A 27,254-nucleotide genomic window follows, 5' to 3' on the forward strand; every position below is an offset into this window, starting at 1 on the left:
CGCCTGTCTGCTCTTCTCTGTGTCCCCAAGGGCAGGACAGCATGTGTCCTGCTTACGGTGAGATGAAGGGACCAGTGCACAGTGGGTATTCTGTAAACATGTGTGCCACGAACAAACTTGACCCAGTGAAGAGATGTGAATTCCTGCTTGTAGTGTGGAGCTGGAGGCTTTGAGGAGCTAAACAAATACTGGATGAAAGAGTGAGTGAGTGAGTGAGCTGAGGGCCCCGCCTCTGGCAAGAGGCCTGGAATCTGAGGTTCACGGCTAACCGGGGAACTGGATCTGCATCGTCCTATGGGGTGAGGCATTCCTGATGCCTCAGTCACCGCTGGCAGTGGCAGACTCATTCACCTGTCCCAAGAGGAGGAGGGAGAGCTAGCCTGTCCTCGGGGCCTTTGCACCTGCTCTCCCCTCTACCTGGAATGCTGTGTTAGTTTCCTAGGGCCACCGTGACAGAGGACCACTCACTGGCCTGCCTGAAATAACGGAAACATATTCTCCTGGCTGAGGATGTTGGCAGGATTGGCTTCTTCTGGAGGCTCTTGGGGAGAACCTGTCCCGGGCCTGCCCTCAGACTCTGGCTGTGGCCCGTAATCCTTGGCATCCCTTGTCTGTGTGAACCTTCACATGGCACTCCCCCTGTGTGTCTGGGTGTCCCTAGGTTGAAATCCCCTCCTTTTAGGAATCTGGTCATTGGATCAGGGCCCACCCAGTACTGTGTGATGTCCTTGTCACTTAATTACATCTGCAAAGCCCCTGTTTGCAAATAAGGTCACACAGGTTCTGAGTGGACACAAATTCTGGGGGACATTACATAGCCAGGTACAAATGGCTTTGCCCCAGCCAGGCACATACTCCCTTCCTTCCTGTCTCTGCCCAAACATCTTGGTGTCCAAAGAGCCTTCTCTGACTCTCTAGACAGCAATCCCATGGACTGCTCCAGCCCAGGCCTGACCACACCTGAGGCTGTTATATTTTTCTTATTTATCACCTTCGTTCCCTTGCCCCACTAGACCTGCTCCACCTGCAGGCCCACACTAGCAGGTGCCCTGGACAGTGGGCAGGTGTGAGCAGATCCTGTGACCTGGTCAGGGAAAGTGAGGGACGGGGTGGGGGGGAGGGGAGGCTGGATCCTGGGGAAGCACCTAGGCTGAGGTAGGTGGGTGTCAGGGATGGATGACAAGGTATCTGGGAGGTAGAGTCCATGGGCAGGTCTTAGACTCAGCTTGCTGGTGGCAGTAGGGACAGCAGAGAGGCCAAGAGGCTCCATGCATCAAACTTGGAAACACAGCTGTTGGTTTCTGTGGAGACTCGAATTCCCCGGGTCTCTGATCACTCCTCTGCTAATGGGCCTCTGGCTCCCTCCTTCTCAAAGCAAATCAGTTCTCTGGGGTTTGGAGAATAAGTGTGTCCTGAATCACCCCTCCGGGAGCCCTTGTTGGTTTTCTGGAGCAGGGCTTCCCTGGGGAGTCCAAGGGCAGTCAAGGGCCCACTCTGGGGAGGGGGCTGGCCCCTACTAGACACCCCCAAGAGTCAGGGGACAGCACTTGCCCTCTGTCCTGGTCTGGGAAGGCCCTTGTGGCCCTGAGGCCAGCGAGGGACTTGGCCCCTGGGGACAGGTGGACAGGTGACCACTAGGCACCAGGGCAGTAAACACAGCACATCTTCCTGGAGCTTCGGTTTGTCTTGAAGATCTGGGCGGGGGGAGGGAGTCTGTTGGTGCAGAGACTACTAAAGATGTGGAAGGCACCCGACACGTGCCGATGGTGCAGGCATTTATGATGAGCAGTCCCAGGTGGCCCCTGGGTCCCGACAGCACTGGGAAAGCCTGAGAAACACCTGCCTCGTGCAGCCCCTGGAGGGGGAAGGGGGTGTGGGGCCTGATGCCAGGGTTCCAGCAGACGCCCCCCTCCCCCTTGCACATGCCACAAATTCTCGCCCAAGGCCCTGGGGCTGCACTCCCGCCAGCAGGTCTTAGCTGGGAGGAGACAGAGGTGATTGCGGGGAGGCCTGGGCCCTAGGGTGCCATGCACGGCAGGAGCTCAGTAGCAGTGGCTTCCACCACAGGCCCTGTCCCCTGGTGGGTGACTTCCCTGCCATATCAGAAGAAGGGGCAGCTCAAGGAGAGCCCTGAAGCCGAAAGTCCTGGATGTTCCAGTTTGGGGTTCAGGTGGACCCGGCTGGCTCTGGCTTGCAGCCAGGCTTGCTCTGCAGTCACAGCACATTTTGATGGTGTGATAATAAGGAGCATTGGCTTTAGGGTCACGGAGGTTTTAAGCTTCAATGTGGAATTAATCCCACATCCCGATGTATCGGTTGCTTCCAAACAACCAATGTGCAATTATCTGACAACTGATTTGTCTCCCCCTCTCACTGCACAGACTGGGGGTTTAGAGCCCCATATCCTGTCCTGCACCCCTCATGCTACAGACAGGGATGTGGGCCCACAGTGAGGAGCACATGCCCTGGCGGGAAGCTAGCGGTGGTAGCACTCACTGGCAGACACAGGGCCAGGGGCCTGGCTTCCAGCAGCACCCGGAGCTCCATCCTGTCTGCTGTCCCCTGCCGTGTGGTCAGGGGGGAAGGTGCGGTGCATCCCTCCCACCCCCCAGGATCATTCGGCGGAGCAGACAGGATGCCAGCCGTGAGTGGCACAGGCCAGCTCGGACATCCTGAGTCAGCCACTGGTTAGCAGAGTGATTTCAGGCGGGAGCTTACCTGCGCTGAGCCTCCTCCTCATCCTTGGGGCACCTGCAAGAGAGACATAGTGACCTAGTCTTTAAGGGTTTTCGAGGAGTCGAAAAGATGGAAGGACAGAGTGCCTGGCACACGGGAGGCCCTTCATAAACAGACACACGTGTGGCCGGTGGGCTAAGATAAACTTAGGGACAGGACAGAGGGCTGTGGAAGGCCACGGAGGAGGGGACCCCGTGGGGAGACTGGCTGGCATTCACTGACTCCACGCGCAGTTCCAGACCTGGAGCACTTGGCCACGCTGAGGGAGCCCCGTCTCCTCCCTGTCACCTGGGGCACGCCGCTCCTGGGCAGGGCTTGTCATGGGGTGCTATGTCCACACTGGTGTGCAGCCCTTGCTGGCTGCCATTTGGGCTGGGTAAACCTGCACCTGGAGGGAGGGACACCTGGCTGACACCTGTTGTCCTGTTCCCCCAGGTCCTCGGACTTTGGCACGTCCTACACCAAGCTCACCCTCCAGCCTGGCGTCACCACAGTCATCGACAACTTCTACATTTGCCCGACGAACAAGAGGAAGGTAAGTGGCATACTGGGGCAGCTGCCCACTCTGCACGGCCGGGCTCCAGCCTCAGGCCCCTGGCCAGGGTGTGTGACATGACCACCTCTCCCACGACACCCTTTCCGGTTCCACTGTGATCTGTCCTGCTAACTGTTAGGATGGCCAGCTGGGCCGTCGGTGGAAGGCCGTGAGCGCTTGTGCGGGTGCGTCTGTCTTCTGTTAGCCCTGCAGACAGCATCCAGGGCAAGGCAGCGGGGCCGGTGGGTGCTGCGGAGTGGAGGAAGGTCTCTGCTTGGTCTCTGGAAGGCAGTTGTGAGCAGGTCCTGTCTTTGGCAGGTGTTTTTATTTGGTTTTGATTTGGCTTCAGTTTTTCAGTTGAGCTGTACTGTCTGTGTTCTTGGTCTGAGCGTGTCTCCTGACCGCTCTTTGCCTGGCTGTGGCATCGGGAGAGCCGTTGTTCCCAGGCTGCCTCTGCCTGCCCGGTTCTGGGGAACACCCATGTGTAAACTTGTGCTGGCTTCCCAGCCACCTGGGACCCAGAACAAGGTTGGAGGAGGCACCGGTGGGGGGGGGGGGGGGTGGTGGTAGAGAGGACTTGTGTGCTTGGCTGTGTCTGGAGAAGCAGCTCAGTGTCACCAGAGGGGACTTACTTGGACAGATCAGGTGCCTCATGGGAAAGGGGAGGTAACCTCGTCTGGCACAGAGAATCAAATCATGATGTTGGAGATTGGAACCCATAGCCTGGCGCTCCCTCGGTATGAGGTGGGCCCACGGCACTGACAGTGGCTCTGATGACTTAAATGAAAGGTCCAGGGGACAAAGAGCCTGTGACATCCTCTGTGTGTCCCGAGTCAGGAGGGTCCTCAGGTACCGGGGAAGGGGCCAGCGCCGTCCCTGCAGGCCGTGCTCGCCTTTGGAAATGAGAAGTTGGGGAGCAATGAGGGAAGGCGTAGAGCGGGCTTTCTGAGGCTGTGAGATCAGGGAGGCCTTTACCTGGAGGCCGGGCAGGATAGTGGTGACAACAGCCAACAGCCTCGGTTTCCTGGCCTGTGGACAGGAAGGATGAGGCTTGTAGTGGGAGGGGGCACAGTGAAGGGGCTTCTGGATTGGCTCGGGCGTTTTGGGCAGGCCAAGGGTGACGTCACTGTGGGTGACCTGGAGACATGTCACCTGGGAGCCTGGGGGATGGGGGGGCTCTGATTGGGACACCCTGCAGAGCCTCCCCTGCAGGCAGCACAGGGGCAAGGAAGCAGCGGGGAGACGGTGGTGTCTAACACAGACAGGCCCACCTGGCTCAGTTGGAGCCCATGAGAGGTTTTATGAGGATTTGCATTTTAGTCTGAAAATATCAATGGGGGTAGAAGTCTGGGTCTGGTGGGGTCCTGTGGCAGCCCAAGGGTTCGGCCGACACTGGAAGAGTGGAGTGTGTGCCACACTTGGCAGCAGGTCCTGCTGAATGAGTGACTCCCCCAGAGCTCCCATGCACCTGGCAGAGTGGGAGAGCCACCCACCTGCTCGAGGCCTGTGTGTACACAGCCTGGGGCTCCTTCCTGGGGTTGCTCTGGTCACCCTGCATTTGCCTGGAGGCCTAGGGGACGGTGCCTGGGCTCGGGGAGGGGGGGTCCCGAACTCAGTCCTGCTTTGCCATGTCTCCCAGTAAGGAACCTCCCTGACGTCCTCTCACTTCTCTGAGCCCAGGGCAATCATTGAGGAGTTACGTCCTGCTCGTAAATGTCACTGTGGGGTGGGGGGCTGCAAAATGGGTCCCAAAGTTGTCCTCTTCCCAGTCCCGAAACCATGACTGTCACCTTACATGGCAAAAGAGACTTCAGAGATGCAGCTAAGGACTTTGAAAGGTGGTCCTGGATCCTCTAGGTGAGCCCCTGTCATCACAGGGCGCACGCCAGAAGGAGGGAGGGGGCGGGGGTGGAGGCTGGGGATGGGGGAGGACACCTAAATGCTGGGAAAGGCCAGGAGAGTCTTCAGCCCTGGGGCCTCCAGATAGGACCGCAGGCTGCAGATGCCTCAGTTTTATGCTTCTGGCCTCCACTGTACGGATAAATTTCTGTTGTTTTAAGTTGCTTGGTTGCAGTGACTTGTTATGGTGGCTGCCAGAAGACATGCAACATCCGTTCTGAGGGTGGACTGGAGGGAGGCCAGCTTCCCCTCTCCCTCCATTGCCCTGCCCAGCCACACCCACTCTGGATGGAATCACCATCCTCGGCCCCCTTCCCATGGGCCCTCCTTCTAGGATTGGAAAGCCCAGTCACGGATGCAGGCAGGTCCCAGGCCTGTCCTGGGTCTGACCTCTCCCATGGCAGCACCCCTCGCCCCCCAACACACCTCAGGACTGAGCTGACCCTCCCTCTGGTGGGGATGAAGGTACTAATAGGCCCACTGAGGCACACACGAGCCCACAGGATGGGTGTCTGTCTCAGAGGCAGGCGGGGGCAGCAGTGAGGGCAGGTTTGTTCCTCTGGGCCTCGGGAGCTGGGCAGCAAGGGGTACCCAGCACAGCTGACTGGAAACACTGGGAACTGGAAGGAAGTCGGGGCACATGTGCCAGGCAGGAAGGCAGCCCGGAGACTGACTCCTCTACTTCTCTTGCTGGAGTGTCAGGCTGCGCCTGGGGCCACCTCCATAGCCCCCCAGCTCTGTGACCTTGCCAAGTCCTAAACCCTTTGCTCCCAGTTTCTCCTTGGTGGAAGGGGGGTAATAGTAGTATCTACACTGTCAGGTTGATGGGCTTAAATGAGGTGCTGCGTGTCAAGTGCTCTGAACATGGCCTGGCTTAAGTGAAGCCCCCACCTGTGTTCCTAGGACCACTGTCTTTCGAAATGCGGGAGGTCCTCTCCTTACCAACCACCAGAGATTGTGAGGAGGAGAGGTGGTTCTGGGGTGCTTCATACTCACATGGGGTGGCAGTTGTCAGCTGTGTCTGTTGGGGAACAAGAACCGGCCCAGAGAATGGGGGCCCTGTCAGGTGTCTGTGACAGGTGTCTGACCCAGGTGGCCGCAGGTCTGGGAGGTAGCCAGCAGAGGCCTGAGCTCTGAGCAGCAGGCTGCACCGCTTGGCAGGAGGACAGCCCTGGGCACTTATGTCCATCGTCCCTGCCTGTGTTCCCTGTCCTCACATGGGGTCATGCCAGCTGAGTGTGGAGTGCCTAAGTAGATACGTGGGAACTACTTAGATGGGGGCCGGGGATGCGGTGGTGCTGTGCCTCCTGGAGCTGCCCTGCAGGAGAGGGGCCTAGGTGGGGGCTCCATGGGATGTAGATTTGAATGCACTGAGAAGCAGAAAGCCCCAGTCACTGTCACAGCAAAGAGTGGTGTGGGGTCAGAGCATGTAGGGGACAGGGAATCCGCGGTGGCTTAAATAAATAAGATTTATTTATTTATGAGAGACACACAGAGAAGGGTAGAGACATAGGCAGAGGGACAAGCAGGCTCTCTGTAGGGACCTGATGCCAGACTCAATCCCAGGACCCCAGGATCCTGACCTGAGCCAAAGGCAGATGCTCAATCACTGAGCCCCTGAAGTTTGGTCTTCAAACTTCTGAAGGAGCATCTGAGCGAACAGGAGCGGCCCGTGCAGACCACTCGTACTCACCTCCATGTCCTCGGCTGGGCACAGTCCTGAGTGCTCAGCCAGGCCTCGGGAAATATGCCACGGGCTGGGCTGGAGATGGGGTGCTGCCCTTCGGGGAAAGAGATTTCTATTTCCTATGAGGTGTAATTGTCCTTCCATCGCTGTGCTATATTATTCATTCATTCATGGCTTCTTGATTCTTTAGCCATCCCACGGTGATTCTTCATGGTGTGCCAGGCTCTGGGCCAAAAACAGATGTCAGTCATATCCATTTATTTTTGGGGAGGTGGGGCACAACTTGGGGGTTTACGCCATCACCTGCACTACCCAGGTGAGAAAATAGGCTCGGGGCAGCTGGGGGATGTATCCAGACTCTCCCAACTGGTAGGTAGAAAAGTGTTTACTGTTCACCAAAGCAAGTGAGTGTTTGTGTCTCTGTGCCTGGGTCTGCTAGATGCTGGAGCACACTGTGTCTTACCCTGAGCTCACCAGGCACCCCACAGCAAAGTTCTGGGGAGTGCACGGGATTCCCCAGGTCCATGCAAGTGCAGTCCAGCCCACTTCTCTGGAGGGTGGAACAGGCCTTCCTTGACATGCCGGGGCTGGAGCGGGCCCAGTCTGAGCATGGCTGAGCTGGGCGACTCTGGGCAGGTCCTGTTTCTCCAAGGAGGTTGAACTCGAGATTCTCCAAAGCCCTTTCCAGCTTGGATGTTCTAGACTCCTCTGCTCCCATCCCAGCAGGAGAATGGTGGCTGGGGAAGGAGACACATGTGAGGAGAACCCCAGTTCTGCGTGGTTCATCCCGGGCCTCAGCTGGGCCCCCAAGCTCCCTCTCAACACCAGCGCGCACCCACTCAGCAGATGTGGGTTGAGGCCCTACGACGTGCCAGGCTGTGTGCTTGCTGCTGGGGCGGGAGGACCCTTCATCCAGTCTTATAGAAAACAAATCTGGATTACATATTTATTTCTTCAGAGTAGAAGCCCCTTGCTGGGCCCTGGGGTGCCGGGGTGAACTGGACAGACAGCTCGAACCTTCTAGAACCTTGAGGGTCTGGAAGAGGGCTGAGGAACTGAACCTCTCCTGCCATGGTTTGTGGGAGGAAAATCAAGAGGACTTGTTCTGGGGTGAGTCTGAGCTGAGAGAAGATCGGGCCCTAATTTGCAGGGGTGCCTGTGGATGCGTGCCTACCTCTTCGGTTAGGGTAATGGATAGACTTTGCAGGAAGATGTGAATCCTATTAGGAGTCCATTTAGCAATAATTACAGGCCAGGCAGCACTTTATAGCTTCTTAAGAGACCACTTTGCAACCTGTCTTATAAAATGAATTCCCTTTTATTTTTGCCTCTCCTGCAGTAAAACAGAGCTCCCTGGCCTCCCTGTGCATGGGTAGGGCCTTCGACTATTGTCATGGCATGACCTCTGGCCCCGGGGGCCCTGACGATCCCCAGACATCCCCTATGGGCCTTCTGTCTGCAATCCCCACCTTAGCTCCGGATAGCTGCCTATTTCTAACTTGGCCACAGATACCACAGTGCACAGGTCTAAGGTATGAAGACATGGCCCGCGGGAGCTGGCTGGGGCATGGGATGGCTTTCAAGCATCGTGGTTTATATTAAAAATTCATATGAATGTTCATTTTACTCCATGCTACATCAGCGGTGGTTTGAATACTAAAAAGACACACACATTTTCAACAAAAAAGTCTTTCTCAACCTGGTGACCCAGGAGAATGCTCCCACTTTAAACACCAGGACCCCCTGGCCCAGGCACCACCATGTCTCCCCATCCCAGGGGAGACACACAGGGTTGGGACAAGATGTCCATCAATACATCCATGTGTTCATTCTGTTCACTCACCTGAGATGTTCTGAGGAACTGCCACGTGCCACTCAGGATGGAGAGATGAATCAAAACAAAATCTTGCCTTCAAGAAGCTCAAAGTGTCTCAGAGAGCAAGAAATCCACTCAGCAGAGGCAGGACTGATAGTGATAAAAAACGCCCGAGTTTCTGAAAGCCCCTTCGCATGTCAGCTTTGGTATAAAGAGGTTCAGGTGTGTTGTCTCAAATCCTTGCAACGGCAGTGCCAGCTGAGGCTTTGCGCATCGCCCGGGTGAAGGAAGTGAGGACCAGAGGGAAGCCGTGACCTCCCAACCACCCTGCGGTGAGCAGCAGAGTCTGGATTTGCCCCAGGCCCAGGGACCCATGCTACTTTCCACTAATCCACCCCCCACACACACACAAATTCTCTGAGCAGCTGTGCTCGGATGCTGAGCAGCCCATCCTGGGGCGACAAGGGTGCCCCCCCAGTGGGAGGGAACCTAAGGTAGAGGGCGAAGGCGTGGGAGCCAAGTCCAACCCCGGTGCTGCCATTCAGCTAAGCTCTCTGCGCTCAGGGCTCTTGCCAGGATGACTGGGCAGCGCTGCCTCCGGGCCTCACGCCCACCTGGTGCACCTGCATCCTGTGCCCAAGGTGAGACCCAGGCTCCTTAGTTGTTCTACAGCCTGTGGCTTGTCTGCGTCCTCTGGCAGCTGCAGTGTGTCACAGGACAAAAGTCACACTTTGTTCTGCTCTTTGTACCTGGGTGTCTTTCTGGTCTACTTACGTAGGTCAGCCTTTCTTGTTTCCAGCTCACATTTGGCTCCTCGAGCTCTCTTCCGTCTGGGTCTGGGCCCTCTGCTCGGCTCCTTGGCCTGCTAGCCTGTAAACCTGGTCTCCAGCCGAGGGCCCGCAGGTGTGGAGGCCCCGCCCCTCCGTGGTGTGGAAGTGCCGCCCTCCTACTGCGGAGGCCCTGCCCTCCCCGTGTGGAGGCTCTGCCCCCTGGGGTGGGAGCCCCACCCTCCCTGGTGTAGGAGCCCCTCCTGATGTGGAGGCCCCACCCCCTCCCTGGTGTGGGAGGGCCTGCCCTGGTGGTGTGGAGGCTCCATACCCTCCCTGGTGGAGGCCCCGCCCTCCAGGTGTAGAGCCCACCCCCTCCCTGGTGGAGGCCCTGCAGCCCTTGTGTGGGAGCCCTGCCCCTCCCTGATGCGCAGGCCCTGCCCCCTGGCATGGAAGCCCCGCCCCTCCCCGTGGAGGCCCCGCCCCTCCCCACAGTGGTCCTCTTGCCTCACCCCTGCCTTGTTTCCTATCTGGGGCCGGTCGTGGTAGTCGGTAGTCGGCCTTCCAGATGGAGCCAGGACCTTCCAGATGGAGCCCAGGCCCTGTGGATGTGGCCACTGCAAACCCTTTTCTGCGTTCAGCAAGCACCCGAGTGGGTGATCTCTGGCTCATCAGGTCTGGGTTGGAGAGCACCAGCCCCGCCTCTGTGTCATTGTGGGCTGTATCCTGGGGGATCCTCAGGTGCAATGCAGGGGTCCTGGGAAGCCCGTGATCTTCGCACATGTTTACAGGTGTCCCGAGCAGCCAGCAGGTAGCTCTGCTCCTATGGCCAGCCAGCTCCCTGTTCCCAGGCCCAACAGTGAAGAATGTGTCAGGAGGAAGGGGCCCAGGTACAGAGTGGGGAGACCCACTACTGAGGTGGCTTGGATGCCAGTGTCTCCCCTCTGCTGCCCGCGTCTCTGTATGTGAGATGGGTACAGCATTACCCACCTCACGCAGTGGGTTGGAGGTTAGACGACATGGTGCATGACATGGTGCAGCAGCCGGCCTGGTGGCAGCAGAGATGAAGTGTTGGGGTTCTAGAGCACCGAGGAGGCCATGCCCCTGCCCCACTGAGCCAGGGCCAGTGCATGTGACATCCAGAGCACGGTACCAGCACACAACTGGGACCTCACCAGTACCAAATCTACGCCTTGTGTGCATCTTTCCCATGAGTCTGGCCCCATGCTCTGAAAATAAACCCATCCTGTGTTGGCTGCATGGCTCTGACACCTGTAGAGTCACACCCAGGTGAGAGATGGTGAATGTGCAGAGATCATGGCAGGGGGCAGGGACAGGGTGGGAAGACATTTTGCGATTTAGGTGCCCCCTACCTTCTGGTATGAGCACTGGGTGAATGGGGTGCCATTACCTAAGATGGTGGGCCCTGGAGGGCAGCCCAGAGCACCCCTGCTGTCCCCACGCCTCACCCCTGCCTTCAACTCAGCACTTAGAGTAAACCTGAGCTGGACCCTGCAAGGTCTGTGACTTAGGAGGGTGGGGGAGGAGCCCCTGCCTGACGGAGAGACAGACCAGAGAGCAGAGCCCTGCCAGGGGCTGAGAGGTGGGCACGGGGCTAAATGGGCCTTTTGTTCCAATCACCAGTGCTCTCCATCCCCTTGAGAGCCAGGCATCCTCCTCTGTCCGGAAGAAAATTGGCTCAATTGGGCCTGTTGATGTACAGAGGCTTTTGTCTCAGAAATAGAGTGAACCCCTGGCATGTTCAGCTAATGGGCGGAAGATGACTCTGTCTTCCAGCCCATAGCTGTTGTGGGAGAGCGGAGAGAAAGGGGCCTCGCCTCTCAGAGAGCGTGTCTCCTGGGCCTCAGGGCTCTGCAACTGATGAAACGCAGAGGGAGAGAGACTCTGGATTCACTCAGTCTTTGGAAGGTGGTATAGACCGAACACCCCGGAGACCACAGCCCTCAGTGAGCGCGTCACTGCTCACCGCAAAGGGGCCCAAGCGGTTGGAGTTCTACTGAGAACATGGATGTGGGGAACTGTCCTGGATTGTCCAGGGGGGCCCAAGGTAGTCAGGGCAGGCTAGTAAGACGAGGCAGGAAGGTCAGAGCGGGGATGGGCCCCTGGAAGCGAGGGTGGGGGTGCAGGCAGGAGAGGGAGGGAGACAGGAGGATACCCCACTGCTGGCTGTGATAGTGGAAGGTGCCAGGGTCCAAGGGATGCACATGGCCTCTAGACACTGGAAAACACAAGGGATGAATTCTCCCCTGGAACCTTCAGCTGTGCCAACACCTCGACTACAGCCCCAGTGAGACTGATTTTGGACTCAGACTCCATCACTATGGGAGGATGCATGTGTACTGTTTAAACTTGTGCATACCCAGGATCCCAGAGTCCCAGAGCTGGGGGACCTAAGAGACACCATGCTGTCTGTGGCCCCTGGAGAGCCGGCCACCACTGGGTTCCACGGCGCCAGGTCGCCTCTCCACTTCTTGGTTCTGTTACCATCCACAGCCAGAAAAACACACAGGGTTATAGGGCTTCTCTGGGGGAATGGAGGGAGCTTTGCAACATGGGGGACTGGAGGGGGACAGTGGGGCAGGCATGTGCTGGCAGGTAGGTAGGTGGTGGCCCTGTGCCGGCAGTAAGGCTGGGTGGAGTAGTGCTGGCTCGGGCAGCAGGCATCTCTGGTGGCCCCCGGGGTGTGGAAGGTGGGGCTCATAGCACAGCCCCAGACTCCGGCTCGCCTATATCACAGAGAAGATGCAGCTCCTGGAATGAGGCACAACTGGGAATCGGGAAATTTCCTGAGCCCCTCTGAGCCTTGCCCATAAAGGCTGAATGAGATGTGCTATCTGTGTGCTGTGTGTGGATTTGGACACCGAGCCACTGCTGACTTGTGACATTGTTGCTGAAGCCACAGAGCATCATCCCACCGAACCCGCAGACAGCTGGGTGCCACAGGTGTCCTCGTCCTGCAGCTCAGAGAGGTGACGTAGCTCCCAGGGTCAGGGTGGTATGGGCGGTGCGGCGGGGCTGGGCCCCCACGCAGGTGAGGGTTTTTACCCACCCTGTCACCTTGGCTCTTTGGAGGGTTCGGGGAAACACAGACCGCGGACAGCCACCCAAAGCCCTCTGTATGTATTTTCTTAGCATTTGCTTATCACCAAACGTTGGCAGTTGTGTTCTTTAATTTAAAAAACTGGGAAGAGATCGGAGAGGGAGACAAACCGTGAGAGACTCTTAATTCTGGGAAACAAACTGGCTCACTAGAGGGGAGGTTGGCGGGTATGGGGTCACTTGGCAATGGGCGTTAAGGAGGGCACGTGGTGGGATGGGCACTGGGTGTTATACCCAACTGATGAATTATGGAACTCTGCATCTGAAACTAGTGATGTATTATATGTTGGCTAACTGAATTTAACTTAAAAAAAAATAAAAGGTACTGATCATACCCCCTCCTCCTCTCTTATATGAATATCCTGATATCCAGGAATTTGGCAAGTCCTATGGCTTCTCCACGAGGTAGCGCTGCCCATTCCCATGCTAAGAGAAATCGTCAGATACTGCAGGAGGCTTAGGGACCGTGCCGTCTCGAGTGCTCCCGCGGGTTAGTGGGGAGGCTGGGACAAGCCACCTCCCCTCCCTTGGAGTTAGTCTGGTTGGCAGTAGGTTTATCACATCTATCTACTCCTACAGTTGGTCTTATTCCATGGAGGTCAAGGGAGGGACCTGGGGGTCGTGTTAGTTCAGTGGGAGGGAATGGCCTGATTGATCAGTGCTGTTGACCCTGGGTGCCAGAAGGACAGAGTGGCAGTGCCCATGTCACATAGCAGTTGTCCGTCCTCATGTGGCCTTCGTGGGGCCTTCCATTTCTAGTGTTCTCTGTTCTAGTTGTCTGCCTTTGATGAACCAGTCGTGGTGTAAATATGCACCCTAACACTGTGTGCTATGTTAGGACTCCTTGGATTACAAGTAACATATACCACTCAGACAAGAAGAGGAACATACTGGATTATGTCGCTGTGATGATCAAGGGTATCTTCCTTCAGCCGTGGCTTGATCCCAGGGCCTCTACTGGTGACTGGTGTCTCTGTCCCCCCATCTCTCAGCCAGCCTCTCCTAGGTCTTGGCTTCAGTCTTGGGCACATTTTTGCTGTTGGGCTGGAGTGATGATCTCTGGGAATCAGGCACACCTGATCCTTAGCACCTGGATTTTAGAAGGGGTGGGGTCCTTTCCCAATAGGTGCTGCACACAGACCCCAGGGAGGGCTCCAGATGTTGGGCTGGGTCAGGGGCCCCATTTCTTAAAGCAGTCAGTGTGACCAGAGGGAGCTGCTGTTTTGACTAGCCAGACCCAGGCCCATGTCCTCTGGGGGTGAGGTCAGCCCATCCTAGTGGAATGGAGTGAGGGGAGGCCGGTTCTCCAAACCAGGTAGACAGGGTTCCCTGAGCAAGGGTGGGTGGAAGCAAGAGCAGCCCATGTGCCCACATCCATGGGCATCTGGAGACTCGCCCCCAACTGATGTTGCTATTGCTGAGTTTTGTGAAAAAACAAATAAAATAAAATCATTCCTTATTTGAGGAATTTGTTTTGGATCTCAAACTCCCTCTTCCTGCTTCTTTCAACTCAGCAGCAAGTGCCTATTTTTAGGTTGAAGGAAGGACCTCACAGCTGGCCTGCTTTCCTGTGGAAGTGCCCTGCCTCGACAGGGGGAGTATGGGGAGCTCCCGGAGAGGGGTGCAGGGAGCTGAGGGTGCCTGTACCAGGAGGCCCTGACCCCTGCTGGAATCAGGCACTGAAAACCTACCAGTACTGGCCACCCCCTCTCAGCTGACACATGGTGGGGTGATATTTGCAGACCCTCCATCCCCACAGAGGCGGATGCTCTCTGCAATAGTGCTCACAAAGGCCAGCATCAGTGTGCTGTCGATTCATGCTGGTTCCTTTCTGTGCTCACACAGAGGGCTATAGCATGGGTCTATATTGCTTCATCGAGGCCCTCCTGAGCTCATGGGCTCCTGATGAGTGGGGCTCGAGCACTACATGGTATCGAGCTTTGTCCTCCAGGTGTACCCAGGCAGCTGGGAGTCGAGGAGCACAAGCCACATCAGCTCAGCACTGTAGGGCTTGTGGAAGCCATCCCTGGCTGGTGGGATGGATTCGGGGAGCTCTAGTCTTTGCTCCTGGAAACTGAAATGAATCCTATCTATGGAATCCACTGGTGGAGGGTTTGCCCTGCCCTGCCTTGCCCTGTCCTACTGGGACTGTCTGAAGATGGCAATTCTGTGGACCTCTGCTTATGCACCTGCCAGAGGACATGCAGGCTCCTGCAAGTCTAAGCTTCTCTAGCACCACTGCTTTATGTGGCTGTAGGTAAGGTATGATAGGCAGCAGCCTCAGGGCTTTGGTGGCCATCAACAGAAGCCACCGCAGGCCAGCAGCTGCAGAAAGGGTCTTCACTGGAAAGCCATCAGGTAGAGATGTGACCAGGAAGGTGGCTGGCAAAGGTCAGGAAGCAGGGACCTTGCTAGCAACCAGCTGCTTTTACAGGAACCCCAATGATACCCTCCTTTATATCTTCCTTAGATTATGAACTTGCCCTTTGAAATCAGGAAACTTTTTATTTTTATTTTTATTTTTTTGAGAGAGAAAGAGAGCATAAGTGGTAGGGAGGGGCAGAGGGAGAGGGAGAAAGAATCTTGAGCAGGTTCCATGCCTCAAGCAGAGCCGGATGTGGGGCTTGATCCCACGACTCTGAGATCACAACCTGAGCAGAAAGCAAAAGTAAGATGCTCACCTGACTGAGCCACCTGGGGCTCTGTGAAGGCAGGGACCTTAATGGGTATTTCCAATAGGACTGTCCACCAGGGGGATTGGATATTCTGCAAAAGGGAAGCAGGATAGTCTCACCAAATGGAAGGGGAATGGGTGCTAAGTGACCACACAGCCATTACCACAAGGGGGAAACACAATGCCCATGTGTCTGAGTGCCTCTGTCCATCTGTCTGATGGGACAGCAGGGTATGGTGAGTCAGACAAGGTTTGGGAGGCCTGGTGGTCCTAGGTTCAAATCCAGCACTCTGGTTTGTTGGCCAGGGTGTCCCCGCGCCTATTGTGTGACCTCTCTGGGCCTTTTGGTTCCCTCTGTGAACTGCGGTGGATATTAGCAGGTTTGGATGCTTGGTGGCTATGTTCGTTCTCATGCATGGTGGCGGGCTGAAGAACGCCTCCCCCCGCCCCAGGGGCATCCATACCTTGATCCCAGGAACCTCTGAGTATTACCCATGCAGAGGAGGTTAAGTTAGGGATCTGAGATGAGGAGCTTCTCCTGGGTTATCTGCGTGGGCCCAACCTAATCTCAAGGCTGCATTTAAGAGGGTGGCAGGAGAGTTCGTGGGACAGAGAATTTGAAGATGCTGCATTGCTGGCTTTGGAGACAGAGGAACAACCACAAGCCAAGGAATGTAGTTGCCTCTAGAAGCAGGAGAATGCAAGGGAACAGATTCTCCCCTGGAGCTTCTGGAAGGAACCAGCCCTGCCGACACTTTGGTTTCAGACTCCTGAGATTCATTTCAGACTTTGACTTCTAGGACTGCAAGATAGTACATTAGTGCTGTTTCCAGCCAGTAAATGTATGGTGATTCTGGTACAGCGGTAATAGGAAACTGACCCACGCTCCTGGCTCTTGTCACCTCCCTAGCACTTCAGTGACTGTCTAGCCCCCATGGTAGGGAGACGGTTCCAACCAATGTCACCTCCCTCCACCCCCTCTCCATGGGAGGTTTTGAGGGTCTGCGGCCACAGCAGGCTCCTCTGAGAAGCAGAGGCTATAAACCTGAGACCCCCAGGCTGAGGTCTGAGCTTTGCCATATTCCCTGCTGCTCCTGTCTCCAGGCCCTTCCCCCCAACCCCGAAGCCTGGCTGGGGGATGAGACACCTGGCCTGTGCTTCCCAGACTGCAGGCAGTCATCCCTTGTCCCCAGGCGGAGGCACTACTGCCATGGACATGTGGAGGCCCAGGGCCAGCAGGGGGAATGAGGCTGCTCCAGGCTGGGGGGATGAGGCTGCTCCAGGCCAGGGATGCGTGGGGGAGAAGGCTGCTCCAGGCTGGGTGGATGAGGCTGCTGCCAGCCGGAAGCTGCCTGCCCAGCTGGGGTCTCAATCTTTGTTTCCCACCCAGGGCCTTGACTGTGCTTTGCTTTCTCGCTGTGTCTTTTCTGTTTGGAGTGTCTTGCTGCAGGTCGTACTCTTTTGATTGCACTAACAGTTGCGCTGACTGCCAGTGACTTGGCTTTTGTTTCCGGCTACTTTGTTCCTGGAAGCTCTGGTGGCCCTGCTGATTGCTTTTAGCTTGCCTTGCAAGATATGCTGGATGGAGCTGCAAGAAATGCGATTACAGTTCTCAAGGGAAAGTAACTTTGATATCGCTGGCCTGGGTCATCCATCACATTCTCCTCCTCTTCCCACCCCAACTCTATAATAGGGATTCTCTGGTCAGATCTCCAGGCGGCCTGTCCTTCCAGACTAGTTTGGCAGGTTGCATAGGAGCCCCTACTCTGATTTGGGCATTCACCCCTTCGTGCTACCAATAGAAATAAGACCCTTGATGGTCCTGCCATGGCAAGGAGCAAAGTCCAGAAGGGGAGACAGACAAGAAAACAGGTGGTCCTGACACAGGGTGGGTCATGGTGCTGGGCTTACAGGTGGCTGAGGGCTGTGGTCTGCAGAGAGGCACTGGCTGGAGGCCACTGCCCACCAGACACGGCAGCAAAGAGCCCGCCACGTGGGGCAGTGTCCATGAGAGCTGTGGTGGTGTCTCGGGCCTCACAACCAGGCTGGGTGGGCTTGCCGTCACCACCTTGGTGTCAGGGGGTGATTTCCCAGCGCCCTCACCCATACTTTGGCCGATTCTCCATGTGGCGGTGAATGTAGGCAGCCTGGTACCTGAGCTTTTCATCAGATGACTTTTATGTTAGTTAAAAAAAAAAAAATGATGAGTGCCTCCTGGCCGGGTCCCAGTTTGTGAAAGGAGACCATGATTAGGTATATGAATAAATTGTAATACACAGATAATACTGCCATGTAATTACTCAGGTATAAGAGAATAATTACACGGGTAATTATGCTCTGTAATTGTCACTGTGCTTAATGGTTGCAGGCACAGCAACTGTGCTCCATGCAGCCCATAAACAGATACCTAAGGACAGGGCCATGATACACATTCTAATTGTCATGTAATTAGAGAGCAATTAAATAGTTATTTGTCCCATATAAATTAGCCATTATGTGTCCTCCAAAGTCCTGCTATACTTTTAATAAAATGTGGCCATCTCCCTTACTAGCAGGGGCATAAATACCTTTCCTCCCCGAGAACAAGGGCCCGCTTGAAACGGGGCAGGTGCTGTTCTAAGGGTCCCCTGCAACATAACATAACCTCTGGGATTTCTGAACTCAGATTTGACCAAGGTTTTTTTTTTTTTTTTTTTTTTTTAAGATTTTATTTATTTATACATGAGAGACACAGAGAGAGGCAGAGACACAGGCAAAGGGAGAAGCAGTTTCCCTGCAGGGAGCCCAATGCAGGACTCGATCCCAGGACAGGACCTGAGCCAAAGGTAGAGGCTCAACCACTGAGCCACTGAGGTGCTCCATGGGCCAGGGTTTTTATGTCAGTGCATGGAAGGAGAAGATCCCCAGGATAGGGACAGAAGATCCCTCTGCCCCCTGGGCACCGATGCTTTCCTGGAGGTGCAGGATGATCCAGCTCTGAGACCTGAACCAGAGAGTGAGGGCCATCTGGCAGGGCTTGTCTGTGGAACTCAGAGTGTCAGCCCTGGCCCCGGGCCTCCTGGAGTTCCTGTGACCCCGACTATGAAAACAGCACAGATAAGCTGCCAGAAGCAGAGCCCATGCTAGGAGCCAACACTTCTCGCTACTGGGAAGCTCATGAAGCAGAGCAGCCCTGCCTGCCTGCAAGAGGCTGGGAAACCCCCCATCGGATCTCCCAGTGGGTGAGCATCCAGTTCCCATCCAGGCACCCAGTTCCCAGGGACCCCGAGCTCACTTTTCCTTCGCACCTCCTTGCCTCCCCACTCCAGCCCTCAAACCCCTGCATCTTCACAGTCTGCAGGGTGAGAAGCGAGGTGTTGGCGGGCAGCACCATTGGTGTGGGTGAAGGTTGGAGACCATGAGGAAGGACAAGTCCCCGACAGAAAGGAAGAAGTGACGGGGCTGGTGGGACTGAAACTCTGATGTAAGACCCTGGCAATGTCAGTGGCAGGACCGAAGGCCACCGCAGAAGCAGTAGACAGCAGAGGAGCAAGAAAAGCATATCCATGGTGTGAGGCTGAACCCAGGGTGTTCTCACAAACAGAATGGGCGCTCCAGACGCGAGGATGACGGTAAGAAGGAAGGTGCTAGCCAGAGATGGAAGGAGAGAGCACACCTGAGGATCCAGGCATTTCCAAACCAGAACCCAGGGCTGAGCCAGAGCAGGTGTCAAGACGGGAGCTCCTGGGGTGGCAGAGGAGCCCCCGTGAAGCCGAACTCACATTCTGAATTTTTTTTCTCTATTTGTGATGAGAAAAGGAACTTGTAATGTTTCCCAGAAAAGAAAAATTATCTGTAAAAGGAGAAAAATCAGGCCAGGACGGACATGTTTTTGGTATTAAATTTCTAAATAATAAGGTGGACTCTGGTGTCTGCACACAAGTGTGGGAAAGATAGGACCTCTGGGTCTTACAGCCAATGCAGCTGTCATTTGTAGTTTCAGGGAAATACAGGGGCATCTTCGGAGAGCAGGACATCTTTAATTACACGACCAGATACGAAAGGAGAAGGCTTTGAAAAGATGTTGTGGCAGCAGAGAAATGGATTTTGCTCAGTGCTGGGGAGGCAGAGAAGGCCTGGCATAGGGACAGACAGGGAGGGCCACGGGCAGATGCACCTATTGTTGAAACATGAGTAGAAACCAAATGCATGTGTTGAAAAGAACTTTTTGAAAAGGAAAGCTTATCATGCAAATTTTGGGTAATGTTACTAAAGACTGCCATGTTAGGGGGTGGGGAGGAGACCGATAGAGGTGGGGAGGAGGCTTCTGGATACTCCTCTGGACATAGAGGGGAATCAAAAGATGCTACTTTGTTCCTTACTTTAGCAGTTGGAAAAATAGAAATTGAAGAATATTTTTAGGAAGCTTTGAATAATCTTTAGTTAAATCCAGTTAGGTTCACTGCTCATGTGCTGGGGAAGGTGAAATAGCCATATGGCCAAATGCACAAGCGCACAAAACAGCAAGGAAGTTTCTAGAACAGGGTGACAAATATTAGACACAAACCACACGTGACCTAAAGTTGAAGTTGCCTTCTTTCACTTGATGTCCTAAGGGGAGTGCTCGACATCCTGGTGAGGGAAGAAGCAGGGCAATGGGCGCTGAAAAGGAACTGCCCCTTTTAAAAAATATCCTGGAGGTTCTCCCCTGATATGCACCTGATGCTGGAGGGTTGAACATTGTGAACTCAAGGGTCTTTGCAAAAATGTAAAGTATGAAGGCTATTTGTTATTGTGAGTGGATAGGGCCACGCAGTGGTGTAGATCACATGAGTGAGTGACACAATGCTATATTTAAGGAGTTCAGAGAGGGGCCCCGTCCCCACATTATGCCCTTTCTACATTGACCACCCCGGCCCCACCCTACTCTCCGAGAATATTTTTCCTAGGAGGCAGCCTTGGTGTTGGATATTCCAGCATTAAGGTTTCAAGTCCCAAAGTAAATTTAGCGAACACCTTTGAAGTAGTTAGAGGTAGAGTATTTAAAATATGTAGACACAGGAAGATGAAAAAGATGTCTGTCTTATCCTCAGGGCACTTTTTAAAATAAAATGATTAAATGGTATTGAGATATTTAAGGAGATGCCAGTAAATGAAATGTCCTGTTAATGAGTGGAGGAGAAAACCAACTTAGCAAAGAAGGCAATTATTTTCAAATTTACCTGCAGACAATGTAATTCTGCATTAAATTCCAGTAGGTTTGGGGTTGTTTTGTTTGAACTTGATGAGCTAATTTAAAAGTATATATCAAAGAGCAGGGATAAAGGAGAGCTGAAACACTCCTCAAGAGCAAGTTGAGTATCTTGCTTTACCAGAAATGCATCAAGAATTACTACACTGATTAGCATCCTTTGGAAAGACTAATCGACCAAAGGAGCCAAATCAAGTGCCTGGAGACAGACCCAAGTACATGCAGGAGCTTTAGGCACCAGTGATCTGATTGTTGATCACCGGGAAGGTGATGGACTATTTAAAGTGGTGTCAGGGTTGGGACACCTGGGTGGCTCAGTGGTTGGGCATCTGCCTTCAGCTCAGGTCATGATCCCGGAGTCCCGGGCTGAGGTCTGTATCAGGTTCCCCGCAGGAAGCCTGCTTCTCCCTCCACCTATGTATCTGCCTCTCTCCGTGTGTGTCTCCTGAATAAATAAATAAAATATTTTATGAATGAATGAATGAATGAATGAATGAATAAATAAATAAATAAATGGTGTCAGGGTAAGTGGTGATTCACTTGAAAATAAATGAGATGGGACCCTGTCCCCCACCACATAGCAATCTATTCCAGGTGAATTAAACACTTATATGTGAAAGGCCAACCCACATAACTTTTAGAAGACAAAGCAGGAGAACATTTTTATGACCTTGTTATAAGGAAGGTTTTCTTCAACAAGACAAAGATCAAATTTTGATGAGAAGATGGAACAGCTTGAATTAATTACTTATATGTGGCTTATGGATACCTCAGGGCACTTTGGATACCTGGCAGAGACATGAGCATTTTAACTTAAATGCTGATGTAGAGATTTGCAGAGAATGTGGGAGCCCAGAGGAAGGACATCACATGGAGAGAAACACTGTGCGGGCTGAGCTGGCTGTGCAAAAGAGAGCAGGAGGGACGGGGGAGAGCAGGGGTGCTTGAGAAAGGCATGGTGGCATAAAACGCACTAGTGTGAGGACAGATGTCAAGGGACAGATGTGAAGGGACAAGTGTGAAGGGACTGGTGTGATGTACCGGTGTGAGAGACAGGTGTAAAGGGAGTGGTGTGAGAGGCAAGTGTGAGGGACTGGTGTGAAGGGACAGGTGTGTAAGGACAGATGTGAAGGAAAAGGTGTGAAGGGAGTGGTGTGAGGGACTGGGTGAGGGACTTTTTTTTTTTTAAATAAATTAATTTTTTATTGGTGTTCAATTTACCAACATACAGAATAACACCCAGTGCTCATCCCGTCAAGTGCCCCCTTCAGTGCCCGTCACCCATTCACCCCCTGGGTGAGGGACTTTTGTGTGAGGATAGATGTGAAGGGACTGATGTGAGGGACTGAGTGGGGGACCGGTGTGAAGGGACAGGGGTGAGGGACAGGTGTGAAGGGACAGGGGTGAGGGACAAGTGTGTAAGGGTTGGTGGAGGGACACGAACTGGGATCTTGGGGAGCTGCAACATGAGGTTCAGGTAAAAATGCCGGGAAGTCATCACTGCCATCGACCCCCTGGAATCAGTTACTCAGCCAGACCCTTTGGGTGGCTCAACACTCAGGGCTGCCGGGAGAAGCACCATCCAGGTGGGTGCGCTCGTGCAGGCCTCTCCTGGGAGCCGGCGTTCAGATCGCACATACGCAGATGACCTCTGAGGACCTCTTCAGGGTAAACACCCCCTGAGTATGAAAGTGATGGTAATTGCATGAGACGGATCATTCCAGAACCTCTGGCTGTGTGAGTGGGGTTGCTATTAAACTGTCTCGTTTTAACGGCCACGTTCCCCGGGAGCGGTTCAGTGCAATCCCCCTCGAAATTGTCTGCGAATAACTGACCGCAGGCAGCATCCCGATGGCACTTCCTCGCGGGGGGCCTTCCAAAGACCCCCAGCTGCAGCCCCCACCCGCCTGCGGGAGCCAGCAGGGCCCAGGACGATGCCCGGCTCCCCTGCCGGCCACGTTGGCAGGTGGTGAGGAGGGTCTGCAGCACTGGCTGTTCAGCGGCACCCAGGCTGATCACCACCTGGTGTCAACCAGGGGAGAAGCACCCAGTATTCTCTCACCCCAGCACCTATTTCATGTTGGAGACCAAGAGGGGAGGCAACAGATGCCATCCATGCCCTTATCCCCCTGAGGGAAAGCGGCCTTACATCAGACATGCTTGCCATGGTGGGTGGAGGAAAGGCACCCAGCGTTAGGAGAAGGCATGGCTACAGAAGTCACTCTGGGAGACAGTTGAGGGAGGTTTTCCCTGCAGAGGTGGCACTTGAGCCTAAGTCTGAACTTGGGAGTTGCATAGCTGAAGGAGTGGGGGGTGGGGGAACAGCAGGTGCAAAGGTCCAGGGGCTGGAGATGCTTGGGCGGAAAGCCAGTGTGGTGGCAGGCAGCTAAGGCAGAGGCCTCTGGGCAACTGCACTAAAGGAATCCATGAGCAATGTTTGCACCAGCATGGCAAGTGCCCACTAGTAAAGGGAGCATCTGAGATGGGTAAGGGGTCCTGGAAACAGCCTGTGTGTCACACACCCCACTAACATCTTCACTTTTGACTCCTGAGGGATATGGGAAGCTAGCAAAGGGCTTCCAACAGAAGATGAACACTGGGGTTGGATTTCAGAAGGTCTATCTGGTAGGGGAGGAGGAGGCCCAGCCAGGGGTCCCTGCCATCCAGGGGAGGGGTGACAGAGGTCTGGTAGGGTTTCAGCAATGGGGAAACTGGGGTTATCCCTCTGGAGGGGGGGATGATAAAAGCAGGGTGCATTTGTGGTACAGAGTGCCCTGAGATGTCCAGGTGGGGCGCAGACATGTGGGCTTGTGAGTGAGGAGCCAGGACAAGGGGCTGGGCTACACCCCTTCCTGCGGCCCTCGTCATCTAGAGCTGGGGCAGAGAGGACTTCTCCCTGAGGGCACATGGAAGCAGGGAGAGAAGGGGGCCTTGGTCCCATCACTGACGTGAGCTGAGCTAGACACTGCAAAGGCAGAAGGCAATGGCCCAGTCCTAGCTGGTGGGAATTCTGCACAAAGTCCAGTTCTCACAAGAAGTCTCTAGATATGATGTAGAACATGGAGTCAGCTAGGCTACAGAATGTGCTGTCTATCCATCCATCCATCCATCCATCCATCCACCCATCCATCTACTCATCCACCCCCATACACCAACCCATCCACTATCCACTCACCCACCCACCTACCCACCCATCCATCCACCCATCTACCTGTCCTTCCACCCACATGTCTATCTACCCACCCATCCATCCACCCACCCACCTGTCCACTCACCTGTCCATCCATCCATCCATCCATCCATCCATCCATCCATCCATTCATCTATCTGTCCATCCATTTACCCACCCTCATCCACCCACCCACCCATCCATCTACCCACCTGTTCATCCACCCATCCACCCATGCATCTATCTATCTATCTATCCATCCATCCATCCATCTGTCCTCCCTCCCTCCCTTCCTTCCATCTACCCTTTTTCCCCATTTCACCCATGCCAGGTACAACACCAAGGAACCCTCTGCTCATTGGGAAGACAAGTGTGCAAACTTTACAACCAAGGAGGGCAGTTGTCACAGAGCACATGCCTCCTGTGGGGACACAAAGGAGGGAGCAGTTTAGTCCACCTTGTCTGTCTGGAAAGGGATTGGATAAGAGGCTTCCCAGGAAAGGGACAACTCCTGAGGAATGTGAAGGATCAGTGGGAGGCTGAACAGAAGAAAAGGTGCTCAGTATCCCCTGGGGGAGGTGTGACGCTCAGCGCTCAGCTCAGCGTGGGTCTGGCTCACCATGAGCAGAGAAGAACAGTTTGGCATGAATATACCAATCTTTCATAAGTAAATTGGTGCTTCCAAAGTACTTGCAGGGACTTGAAACTGTTTATTAAACTTCTCATTTACATCCTTACAGCCATTCATTCATTTAACTAACCAACCAACCAATGAATCGATCATTAATTGATCATTCTTCTTAGAAAGTGCCTGAGGCCGTTCCATCTTCCTTCCTCTTATAAGGATCTTGGATTCATCACCCATCAGCAGGGGTGATGGTGGGGTGGGGTGTGTTTCAAATTGTTTCTGTCTCTGAGCCTCAATTATTTCATCTGTGAATTGGGGTTGGTGACACTGCTGTAGCTTCTGGCTGTTGTGAGCTCCCAGTGACAAAGATAGGAAAAGGCTGTGAAGACCATCTGTGCTTTAGAGGCTGCGCAAGGATTCATTGCTCTGTATCGCACTTATTAAGTAGATGGAGATTAATCACCGAGCATGGAGACTGTGAATTGGATTAACTGCTCTGGGCTAGATTCTATTATCATAAGGATAATCATTTGTTCATCCAATGAATATTTACCAAGTGTTTTTCCTGTGTCGAGCACCTTTTAAAAGGATCTGTCCTCCTCTGTATGAGCCACCGGAAGCACTTTGCTTTGCACACCGGGCACCGCAGAGCCCCTGTGGGACCTGGTGGTGGGGGCTGGCTGAGACAGCCTGTGTGATGCACCCTCCCTCCTTGCCGTAACCTCGCTGGGGAAGGGGTGCAGCTGGGAGAGAGGAGGCTGGAATCCAGGTGAAGAGCAGCCACCCTCTGCCTCCATCTAAGCTCTAAGTGCTTTGGATCCGCTGGCGCATTTCGCGGTATGGCACCTGTTTTGCAGGTGAGGAAAACGAGGCTCACAGAGATGGGGGGCCTTTCCTGTAGACTTGGAGCAGGTAAGAAATGGAGCCAGGGTCCAGCCAGACCAGGTCCACAGCAAAGCCTTGGAGGTCTCCTGAGTGTAGATATGCTTGGGAACATGCATCACATAACTAGGCTCCAGAATATTCCATCCTTGTAGGAGTGGGTGTAGGGGAAGGAGAGGTGCTGCCCACCACCTCCCCAGGGCTGTCCTGGGTGCTGTCATCCCTCCCTTTTCAGCCGGTCAGGGTGATAGAAACACTTGAACAGGAGAGGGATGGTCAAACAAGTGTATTTGGGAAATGTTTTTTCAGACCAGGCTTTTTCCACCATGGCATTGTGGATATTTGGGCTGGATAAATCTGGGCTGTGTGGAGGGGGCTGTGCTGTGCACTTGGGCGGCTAGTAGCATCCCCACTAGATGCCACCAGCAGCACCCCACTCCCTCATTGTGACAACCAAAAATGTGTCGACATTGCCAATGCCCCCTGGGAGCTAAACCACCTGGGTTAGAACCAGTGCTTTAGATTGAGGAAGACCCAGGTGACCTGTTCCCTCCTGGGCAACGGGGGAAGAACCCTCTGAGAGCCACGGAGAGACCCCAGCTCCCCTGGCCTGGCACTGTGACCTGGGGCCTTTGACAATGCTATGGGCGTGAACGATGTAAGGGTGGCGCCCAGCCTGCCCTCTACACTGCCAGCTGGCGTCTTGGCCGAGCAGTTTTGGGTCTGGCCCAGGAGGCTGACTTGCACACCCACTCAGATTCCCCAGCTCCATGCCTGTGCTGGGGCCTCTGGCTTCCTCGCTGAGCCCACCCCCTGAGACCCCCAGACTGGCTGTCCCAGGCCCTACCCCACCCCACCCACCCCACATGGCCTAATCCCAAGCACCCTTTCTGTGCACCCCGACCCACTTTGCCTGCAGCCTTGACCTACCAATGTCACTCCTCCGCAGCCATTTGCTGTCAGTTTTCCTGGCTCCTGTACATTTTGAACCACATTTCCCTCTGTGTCTTTCGCTTTTCTAGGAGTGCTGTGGGGAAGTGGGTCTCTAGGGTGCTCTGCCCTTGGACCTCTCTCCCAAGGGGCTCCATCTGTCTGGAAGGGCCTCTCCCCGTTTTCCCTTGCTAAACCGTACTCCACCCTCAAAACCCAGCTCTTATGAGGACTTATGGTCCAGGAGCCCACACAGTGTCCCCAGGCTCCTGTAGTCCTCATACAGGACCCCCTCCTCCTGCAGCCCTGTGAGCTCCACACAGACCTGGCTGTGCCTGGCTTATTTCTGGCCCCAGTGAGATATCCAGGGCCTAGCCTGGCTCTGGAGCTGGATTGAAGTGGAGTAAAGCTGTGGAGGGTCTGGAGGACACCATGCACCACTGTCTGGCCCAGTGATGACGTGGCTACCTTGAGAGGGACAGACAGAGGACAGGGCATGCTGGAACACTCACAGCTGGTAAACCCTGCGGGGCTTCATGGCAGCCAGGCCCCAGATGGTGGGGTAGGCACTCATGGATAGGTAGAGGCCCCGGTGATCACCACCTGCACCAGGCACTCTGGTGTGTGAGCAACCCTCCTGGCTGGGGTTGGGAGGCCAGAGAGGCGCCACAGGATGAAGGTCCTGGGTTCAAACCCACTGTGTAATCTTGGACAATTCCTATCTTTTCCTGGGCCTCAGCCTCCTCATGTATAAAATGGGGATGATAGTAGTACCCTCCCTTGAGTTGGTCATACGAGTTGGCTGAGCCGCCTCACCAGGGCTGAGCTCAGTGCCCACTGCCAAATATCCATCCCTCGCACCAGTCCGGGGGTCCGAGCCACGGCCGTGCTGCAGAGGGCCAGGGGTAGATGCTATGGAGGCCAGACTTAATTCCCAGGCATTCTATTTGGGAAGCAGGTACAAGACCAGCTGGAACTGTCCTTTCAATGTATGTTGGTGACATGCCTGCTGGGCTGAAGGCAGGGAGGCTGCTGTGGAGGCCGTGGCAGGAATCCCAGGGATGTGAACGTCTGACAAATGCTCCCATCCTTGCAGCTTTGAGCAGGAGAAATGCCGGCCACTGAGCCACCAGAATGGCTTGCAATTACCTACATTGATCTGTTTGTTCTGTTTCACTCAT

General features: G+C 54.6%; 1 protein-coding gene across 1 annotated transcript in view; it reads left to right on the top strand.

Moving 5' to 3' along the window:
• SORCS2 (sortilin related VPS10 domain containing receptor 2) overlaps nt 1-27,254 on the top strand; it is a 458,218-nt gene that overhangs the window by 272,422 nt on the left and 158,542 nt on the right. Inside the window, 1 exon segment of the mRNA XM_041753851.1 lies at nt 3,172-3,271. Coding sequence (XP_041609785.1) covers nt 3,172-3,271 — 100 coding nt within the window.

Source organism: Vulpes lagopus, chromosome 4 (genome assembly GCF_018345385.1).
Source record: "Vulpes lagopus strain Blue_001 chromosome 4, ASM1834538v1, whole genome shotgun sequence".
In the NCBI taxonomy this organism is placed as follows: Eukaryota; Metazoa; Chordata; class Mammalia; order Carnivora; family Canidae; genus Vulpes; species Vulpes lagopus.